Source organism: Rana temporaria (genome assembly GCF_905171775.1).
Source record: "Rana temporaria chromosome 4 unlocalized genomic scaffold, aRanTem1.1 chr4a, whole genome shotgun sequence".
NCBI classification, from domain to species: domain Eukaryota; kingdom Metazoa; phylum Chordata; class Amphibia; order Anura; family Ranidae; genus Rana; species Rana temporaria.
This window is the reverse complement of record NW_024404432.1, coordinates 698,578-708,766: the sequence shown is the minus strand read 5'-3', so window position 1 is coordinate 708,766 and position 10,189 is coordinate 698,578. Positions and strand designations below refer to the sequence as shown.

The window sequence follows — 10,189 nt, the reverse complement described above, 5'->3', positions numbered from 1 at the left end:
CTCCACTTAGCATTTCAATAGAATGAGCTAAGCATTGAATGGTCATTGTCCTATTGACCTAGTCAGGACAAAATTAACTACTTGTAATGTGTCCAGTACCTTCTGCAATGAACTGTCAGTAATGTCCCATCTTCTGAAATACATAGTTCCGTTACAACTACCACCCGGGAAACTCAATTTATTAGCCACCCTTCCTAAACACCATGTTGTACATTACATACTCCTGACCCCTGCACTATATTCTCTATGTTGTACATTACATACTCCTGACCCCTGCACTATATTCTCTATGTTGTACATTACATATTCCTGACTTCTGCACTATATACTCTATGGTGTACATTACATACTCCTGACCCTCGTCCTATAATCCCCTCATCACTGTCACTCCTATAAAAGACAGTTCTCGTTGTTTCCTCACTCTCTGACTAAGGTCCATGAATAAAGAAATGATCTGGTAGGAGATCAGAGGAGCCATTTACTAGTCACCTTGAGGGAGGAATTGTAAGATCCTCAGAGACAAAGCTGCCTGATGTGGGCGGAGTCCTGGTTTAGGGGAACCAATCAGCTGATGTCTAGTAATAATCTTTGTATTTCTATTTTAGTAGATGGACGGGAGATGAGGAAAACCTCAGAGGATTGTCTCACTTTGTCTCCTGACTGTAAAGTAGAAGATGAGGACATCACACAGTATAGTCCAGGAGAAAACCCGACTACCTCAAATGTCCATCCGGCACAACACAGTGTAGATGGACCATCGTATTCCTCTTATGCTGAGGAACCTCAGACTGTGCGGGATGGTGCCGGACCATCGTATTCCTCTTATCCTGAGGAACCTCAGACTGTGCGGGACAGTGCCGGACCATCGTATTCCTCTTATCCTGAGGAACCTCAGACTGTGCGGGACGGTGCTGTCTTTCCAACACATAAAAGGTTTCCATGTCCTGAGTGTGGGAAATGTTTTTCAGAGAGATCCAAGCTTTCCACACATCAGAGATCTCACACAGGAGAGAAGCCTTTTTCCTGTTCTGAGTGCGGGAAATGTTTTTCAGTGAAGTCCCGTCTTTCCAAACATCAGAGATCTCACACGGGGGAGAAGCCTTTTTCCTGTTCTGAGTGCGGGAAATGTTTTTCAGTGAAGTCCAGTCTTTCCAAACATCAGAGATCTCACACGGGGGAGAAGCCTTTTTCCTGTTCTGAGTGCGGAAAATGTTTTTCAGTGAAGTCCCATCTTTCCACACATCAGAGATCTCACACGGGGGAGAAGCCTTTTTCCTGTTCTGAGTGCGGAAAATGTTTTTCAGTGAAGTCCCATCTTTCCACACATCGGAGATCTCACACGGGGGAGAAGCCTTTTTCCTGTTCTGAGTGCGGGAAATGTTTTTCACGGAAGTCCAATCTTTCCAAACATCAGAGATCTCACACGGGGGAGAAGCCTTTTTCCTGTTCTGAGTGCGGGAAATGTTTTTCACGGAAGTCCAATCTTTCCAAACATCAGAGATCTCACACGGGGGAGAAGCCTTTTTCCTGTTCTGAGTGCGGAAAATGTTTTTCAGTGAAGTCCTATCTTTCCACACATCAGAGATCTCACACGGGGGAGAAGCCTTTTTCCTGTTCTGAGTGCGGGAAATGTTTTTCACGGAAGTCCAATCTTTCCAAACATCAGAGATCTCACACGGGGGAGAAGCCTTTTTCCTGTTCTGAGTGCGGGAAATGTTTTTCACAGAAGTGCCATCTTTCCATACATCAGAGATCTCACACGGGGGAGAAGCCGTTTTCCTGTTCTGAGTGTGGGAAATGTTTTTCAGTGAAGTCCCATCTTTCCACACATCAGAGATCTCACACGGGGGAGAAGCCTTTTTCCTGTTCTGAGTGTGGGAAATGTTTTTCAGATAAGTCCAGTCATTCCACACATCAGAGATTACACGGGGGGGAGAAGCCTTTTTCCTGTTCTGAGTGTGGGAAATGTTTTTCACAGAAGTCCGATCTTTCCAAACATCAGAGATCTCACACGGGGGAGAAGCCTTTTTCCTGTTCTGAGTGTGGGAAATGTTTTTCAGAGAAGTTCAATCTTTCCGCACATCAGAGATCTCACACGGGGGAGAAGCCTTTTTCCTGTTCTAAGTGTGGGAAATGTTTTTCAGAGAAGTCCAATCTTTCCAAACATCAGAGATCTCACACGAGGGAGAAGCCGTATTCCTGTCCTGAGTGAAGGAATTGTTCCTCACTGAAGTCCTGTCTTCCTGTACATCAGGGGTCCCACACAACCCCTCGAGGTGTATTATTGAGTGCGGGAAATGTCTTGTATGTGAATGTTGCTGGACATGTGGGGAAGAAGCACACCCTAATATGCGGGTGAAACTCGAAAAATTTGAATATGGTGCAAAAGTTCATTTATTTCACTAATGCAACTTAAAAGGCTAGACTAATATATGAGAGAGACTCATTACATGCAAAGCAAGAGGGTTCAAGCCGTGATTTGTCATCATTGTGATGATTGTGGCTTCCAGCTCATGAAAACCCCAAATCCACAATCTCAGAAAATTCCAATATTCCATGCAATCAATAAAACACGGATTGTACAGAGAACGATATCGCACCTCTGAAAAGTAGAAGCTGCGTATTAATTGTGTGAAAATAGTGCAGCGCTGCGCATCTATAAATCTTATAGAAACAAATAATTATACATTCCATAAAATTATTTATGAAAAAGAAATAAATGATACAAAAACAGTTCATATGGAGGTTTCCAAAGCTGTCACCGCTGTGAAAAATCCGATTGAAATGGATCCAATATTCAGTGCGCACCCCCACCTGCTAAAATGCATGCTCACCTCAAGGGTGAGTATAAAACTCATAGACAGATCACTCCTCGTGTCCGATCACGATCCGTCCACTTTACCAATGGTAGTAATTCCTACAGTCTCCAGACTGCACCTCTGTGTGGGGAATCAACGTATAAATTGTCTCCAAACACCACCTTCCTCCATTCACTTATTAATAATCAATTCCACTTCTATATCCCGGGGGGAAGGACATGAAAGAAAAAACACAAGTACCATAGTGCTCTCTGCTTCTGAATTTATTATAAAAGCCCCCCCTAAAAAGTTACACAGGAACAAAAATTGTCTCTGGACAGCCGCACTCTGAACAAATTGTCGCCTTTATTAAAAGAAGGACAGCACTACAAGTCACAGCAAAATAAAACCCGACTGCTGACGCGTTTCGCACTGAAACTACTGCTTAGTCATAGCGAGAGTCCCCTAAAAAGTTACACATACAAGAAATAACAATAAAAACAGCAAGTATCAAATCACCAGCTCATTCACCGCCGATCTAGACCCACGGCGCTTCGCCTGATATCACAGATAGGGCTCCTCCCTTCTAAACGTGTGTCGGCCTCTCATTGGCCTTCGTCAGTAGATGGGTGGGTCAAATGAGGTGAAACCTTATATACCTGCCTGTTGCCTAGGCAACCGTTCAGGCATCACCACAGTCTGTGAGGACACGCCCTCTTCCTGTGACTACAGAGCTCACATTCATAGAGCTGGAGAGCGTGTCACCCGAATCTGCAAACCAGCAGGGCGCTCTCACTCGATCACACCGCTGAGCTCCGTGGTAATGTCTCGTTACAATCTAATCTCCACATGAGTGTGCGATGTATCGCCATATACATACAATAAAAAAACAAGTCTAAAATAAAATGAAAAGATGTTCCTATGTGATAAAACCCGAGGGTTTCTAATGTTAAAATAGCTCAGCTTCTGCTGTTTAAAGGCTTTACTTTGCGTTCTGGATGAATGACGAATCGTGAGACAAATTTGTGAAATAACGTGAATAAAAACTGTGTGTTTTAATATACACACTATAAAGTATAATGTAACGGTAGGGCCCGTGGGACCCAGAGGCTCTTGAAGAGTGTGGGGTACTTCTGTTTCAGCCTCACCAATGACTCTTGTGTCTAGGGTCATCCTATGTCCACTAGGGGCATAGGATGACTGAGAACTGATATCTCGGATTACATGAGATGGGACAGTAATGATAATCCACAATATATTCAGAATATCTTGAACTATTACTGGTTGTTGATTCTGAACTCAACAGGTTAATTGAAAGATGTCATCACCTTCAGCTACCTGGCTGTAGTGTACGATAAAAGCTTGCTGTGATTGCATTCTATTGTCTATTGTGCTAATTAAGTCTGCTACTGTGGTGATGTGGATTGGAGCTTGGTAGACAGTCTGGCTTCTAAAGACCTTTGCATTGTGTGATGCTAATTAACACTGTTTTGTGTGAATTTCTATTGATGATAATGTGTGTTGTGAATTAGCACAGTCTAAAAGGTCAGATGTCTGACTTGCCAGCTGTAGGTAATTAGAATTGGAGTCAGAATGTCTGACTAAAGGAATGTGTATTGTATAAGCAGGTGTCCATCTTAAAAGATGTGTATTGAGGGGGGCTCGTTAGTACCCATTGTATGATGTTGTGGGTGTAGTTGAGTCATTGTTACTGACTGTATATAAAGAGCCTGATTTTCCCATTAAAGTATCTATCCGTTTGGAACCAGAGAACAGAGCTGTGTGTGTCTTGTAATTCTGGGGGAAATCCAATGGGTCCTGTCTGCCGGATTGTGGAGTGTCGATAAGCTGTCGTGGGTTGGTGGAATGGAATATCGTAAACGCTGTTAACCCCTGACCATTACAGATAATAAGTACAGTTTAAGTACATTCATAGCTTCAAATAAAAGTTCAATACATAAAAGAAATTTCTTCGAGAACATGTGCTTTAAAGATGGCCGATTAGCCCTGTGTTTGCTGGAGAAAATTGTCTGTGTGCTTCTGAAGATGGGGGAAGGGTAGAAGAGAGGGAGAAGCTTCCCACCCAAGCTTTTTATAAACTTCAAGATCCTTTCTTTGACTTTCCTGCCAAAAAGTAAAGCGCTCCTCCTACATCACTCCCCAGAATGGAGGGGATGACGAGGAGGAATATGAGGCTTACCATAGGAAGTGGTCTATTTCCTAATTACTTACAGACACAGGAAATGGGGGAAGGGATTTGTCTGCCTTCGAATGCAACTTTCAAACAGAATATCAGTCATATGAAATACCTTTTATTTTATTTTTTTTAAACATAAGATATTTACAAAATGAATAAATATGTCTTCACAGCTTCTAGAAATTGATAACTGGGTTCAAATGTCACATCAGGAGATTATTAACTCAAAGCCCAACATCCATACCATTTATAGGAATTCATATTCTCAATAATATTTTATAACCAAATCAAATTTTAGATATTAAGAATATAACACTATGTATATCTTTATCTTCGGGGACAAATTCTATCTTTATTAGGACCTCGTTGACCATTCGTTAAAAATTATTATAGAAAACATAAATATGAATCAATCACATATATGAAAAATCAATTGTACACCTAAAAATACCACATGTAACGGGAGGGCCCGTGGAATCCAGAAGCTCTTGCAAAGTATGAGCCAGGAAATAATGGACATATCTTGGATTGCTTTAACATGGGTCTGTAATCCACAATATATTCCAGGATATCTGTAAGAACTATTTACAGGTTGTTGATTCTGAACTCAACAGGTTAATTAAAAGAGTGACTCATTCAATGTGGGAACACAGACCGTTAGGTGTTAATGTCGTCTGTTGTCATGTAAATGAATCTAGGATGGCCCTGAAGAACCTGTCATTGTGTTGTGCTAATTGACCCTGTATTGTGTGAAGTTCTATTGATGATGTGTATTGTGAGTTAAACAGACAGTTCAAAGGTCAGATGTCTGACTTATCAGCTGTAGTTAATTAGCTCATGCTAATTAGACCAAGAGCTGGTGCCAGAATGTCTACTAAAAAGATGTGTATTGGGCTCATTGTGTCGTGTTGTGGGTGGAGTTGAGTCATTGTTCATTTTTGTTTACTAACTGTATATAAGAGTCTGATTATCTCATTAAAGAGTCTATTCGTTTTGAACATTAAACAGAACTGTCTCTCGTTTCTGGGAGAATCCGTATGGGTCGTGTTCGCCGGGTTGTGGAGTTTCGATAGCTGTCTTGGTTTCGGAATGGAATATCTTAAACGGCTTTAACTCCTGTCCCATTTGGGGTTCCGTTACACCACATTTGGCCATTAGATGGCGTTAAGTACCATAGAAATGATCTCCATCTAGTGGCCAAATGCAATACTTTCCATTTTAAATTAATGGAAACCGTTCGACCAGCACAGCAAATTTCCTAATAACATTCATCTTCCCCCATTCACACAGAAGGAATGTACATGGACTTTCCCCGGGGGAATTGCTATGCACATATTTTATGAATAGACCCCTAAATGTCAGGAGACGTTTATTTAAAGATGGGAAGTATGGAGCAGATACATGAATAGACCTCCTAGCAATGTTATTACCAGGCTGCAGCTAGGGGGAGCTCTAATGTGTGAGCACAGCAGAGTGATCCCATCTAGCTCACATTAACCCTTTCACTGTCAGATGTTTTTGCATTATTTTGGGCCTGAAGATTAGATAAAACCCCCAAACATATATTATCTGATAGCAGAGGCCCTGGAGAATAAAATTGTGATTGTTAAGGTGTTCCTCGTAATTTAGCTGTTAGTGAACATAATGAATACGAATTTATCCGAAGTTACGAATTACCCGAAATAACGAATGCTGCATCTAAACAAATGGAACGTAATGAATTAATAATAATAACAAAAACAATTCTTTGTTTCTGTAATAAAATTGTGTAAATGAGTACGTTTTCTCCTTCACTGATGAGATGGCACTGGTGGGCACTGACAATGGGCACTGAAGGGTATATATGAGTGGCACTGATTGGCATATCCCTGGTGGTCCAGGGTACCATACCTGGTAGGCATCCTTGGTGGTCCTGGGTGGGGGGCTGCACTGATAAACAATCGGCACAGACCCCCCCTGGCAGGAGAGCAGCCGATTGGCTCTCCTCTACTCTCGTCTGCCAGATGTGAGTGAGGAAAAGTCAATAAACGGCTCTTTCTGTTGACGCTGTGATCAGCCGTGATTGGACACAGCTGATCATGTGGTAAAGAGCCTTCATTAGAGGCTCTTTATCGAGATCGGTGTTGCGTTGTGTGTTAGACTCACACACCACAACAGAGATCACCGGGCTGTGTGCCCCGTATGGCATGCGATCACGGCTTATCCTGCTGGACATCATATAATGGGCAGTCAGGATAACTGAACCACTTTCCGGCCGTCATTTTGCTATAGGCCGGGTGGGAAGTGGTTAAAAGGTAACCCTGAATAATGGGCCTAGAGTGCAGTGGTCAGGAGTATATCATATACAGGGGTCAGGAGTATATCATGTACAGTGGTCAGGAGTATATCATATACAGGGGTCAGGAGTATATCATATACAGAGGTCAGGAGTATATCATATACAGAGGTCAGGTGTATATTGTATACAGAGGTCAGGAGTATATCATATACAGAGGTCAGGAGTATATCATATACAGAAGTCAGGAGTATATCATATATAGGGGTCAGGAGTATATCATATACAGGGGTCAGGAGTATATCATATACAGAGGTCAGGGGTATATCATATATAGGGGTCAGGAGTATATCATATACAGTGATCAGGAGTATATCATATACAGGGGTCAGGAGTATATCATATACAGAGGTCAGGAGTATATCATATACAGAGGTCAGGAGTACATCGTATACAGTGGTCAGGGTCTTCTACTGACATTAATTAGAGAGAAAAGTCTCTCCTGTACGGTTCTCTCCTTGACACATCGTAGAATGAAGCCGTATTGTTCTTTCAGTGTCATCATCCCGTGTTCTGTCCATTTCCACACCGACACCAACATGTCCTCCACCATCCCGCTGTATTTGTTGTCTCACCATGTTTCCAATGATAGAGATCCAGAGACTGACCAGAGTCTTCTTCTCCATGTCACCAGACCACCTCTTCCTCTACTATTGGGGTGCTGGGCCTTTCTATGACTACTCAGGACCCCCAACCTCTTCTATATGTAGCACTACCCCCGAAGGAGATGCTGGTTTAGATTTGGGCCTGCCGTTACCTTACTGTTCACCACACTCGTCCCAGGGGTCCCTCTTGAAGAGTTATTCACAAATGTCCGCACCAACACTTAATTTCTTTTTCTTCAAGGGTTTTATTAAACCAGGTTCATCAGAGGGGTGGAGGGATAGGGGAGATTCAGGTACCTTGCTTGTGGATCACGGGTACAGTATTAGATCCAGAGGACAAATCGGTTCCACACTGGATTCAGCAACAACCGGATAGGCCTTTCTCACTGACCTAGCAGCCGGTGCGAAGCTTGTTCAAAGTCTCTGCCACAGACTTGATGAGTGTCGTTGAGTCATCACACAGTCCTCTGCCACAAGATCATGCAACCACACACTCTGCAAAGCTCCAAAGAAAGCACACAGTCCACGGTGCCAGGATCTTTCAGCCAGGCCGGCAGCACAGTGAGGTAAATTGGCCAGGATGTGTCCTCCAATTGAGCCCCCAATTGTTCAGTTTCTTCCCGCAGGCAAGGCAAGACAGCACAGGACCACCCCTCGACCAGTAGGCCCCAAAAACTCCTGGGCCTACTCTCAGTTGTGGAGCCTCGGGCGAGCAGGCCCCAAGACTGGACCTTGACTCCTGGTGACAGCGACACCCATAGTCAAGTGGAAAATGTGCAACACAGCAGAACTCGAACAGAAACCCACAATTTGGCATAATATTCTGAGCCAACTACAGCTCAGATAACTACATTTACAAAATAGCGCCTACTCAACAGGAGCAGGGCGCTACATATAAGATTGTGAAGATTCCTATCCTATTTACTAAGAAGCTGAAGAAGATGTCCATGATGTAGATGAGGGTCACATATAGTATGATCAGCATCACCCTTCACTCTGTCACCAAGACCTAGTCTGGCAATGCCCAGAATGTTACCAATTAGTCTCTGACCAATCTCACGGTTTGGATGGAATTTCTCCTTATAGCAGTGGTCAGTGTAGTGGTCCCTTACATTGGTGACCAATGGGAGAAGGACCCTCCAATATGTCATCAGTGGGAAGACTGCCCTCCTTACAGATGATTGATGTCAGTTGTTACTGAGAGACAGAAATTGTCCATTGCTCAAGGAACCCCTAGAAACCTTTGGAGGAATCCTGGCTGAGAAAGGCTGGACTAGGCAGTAATATATTTCTCTCCCCCTTGGTGGGAGTGGAGATGACCCATCTATAAGGATATACAATACATACACACACAGCACAAGGCCGTGTTCAGACTATGGTGTGCTTTTATGAAAGTGAGATCAGCGGCGATCCCGATTCTCACCGCTGATCTCAGGTCATACCAGGGGAGGGGGGGGGGGGGCAGGGTGGAAATCTCCCCCCGGGCTGGTGACACTATGCACAGCCACTGGCCGCCACTACCAAATGCTGTTTATGCAGAGCAGGAATATGCCTGCTGGAGCTCTGTTAACACAGGTCACTGCCCCCGCTCACCTCCCACTGTGCAGCCGTGCCTGTGTCAGCTCCGAGGTAGATGGCTGCAGAGCTATGTCTCGTCTCACACATAGCTCAGCCTCAGCGCACACCAGCGCTGACATCCCCTTCTCTCTCTGCAAAGACACGAGGAGAGATAGAGCTCATATGCTCCTCTACTTCTTCTGAGTCTTCCCTGCCCAAACTCCCCGGGCATGTGTGGGCACTGGACAGGAAGTTTGAACCCAAAAAAGCATCAAACCTCCATCCTGGTAAGCTCACCCTCTCTAGTCTATCCTGCCTACCAGTGTATAAAAAAGGGTGCTCTGACTCTGATGTAAGGGGAGCCTCTGTGCGGACTCTGATGTAAGGGGGGCCTCTGTGCGGACTCTGATGTAAGGGGGGCCTCTGTGCGGACTCTGATGTAAGGGGGGCCTCTGATGTAAGGGGGGCCTCTGTGTGGACTCTGATGTAAGGGGGGCCTCTGTGCGGACTCTGATGTAAGGGGGGCCTCTGTGTGGACTCTGATGTAAGGGGGGGCTCTGTGCAGACTCTGATATAAGGGGGGCCTCTGTGCGGACTTTGATGTAAGGGGGGCCTCTGTGCGGACTCTGATGTAAAGGGGGCCTCTGTGCGGACTCTGATGTAAGGAGGCCTCTGTGTGGACTCTGATGTAAGGGGG

At 44.3% G+C, this 10,189-nt stretch overlaps 1 protein-coding gene across 1 annotated transcript; it reads left to right on the top strand.

Annotated features, from left to right (window-relative positions):
• Positions 1–946: 946 nt before the first annotated feature.
• LOC120921727 (oocyte zinc finger protein XlCOF7.1-like) lies at positions 947–2,191 on the top strand (the record flags this gene model as incomplete). Its single annotated transcript, XM_040334263.1, has 1 exon — positions 947–2,191. A coding segment is annotated over one exon (1,245 nt), but the record flags the coding sequence as incomplete, so codon positions are not given.
• Positions 2,192–10,189: the final 7,998 nt, after the last annotated feature.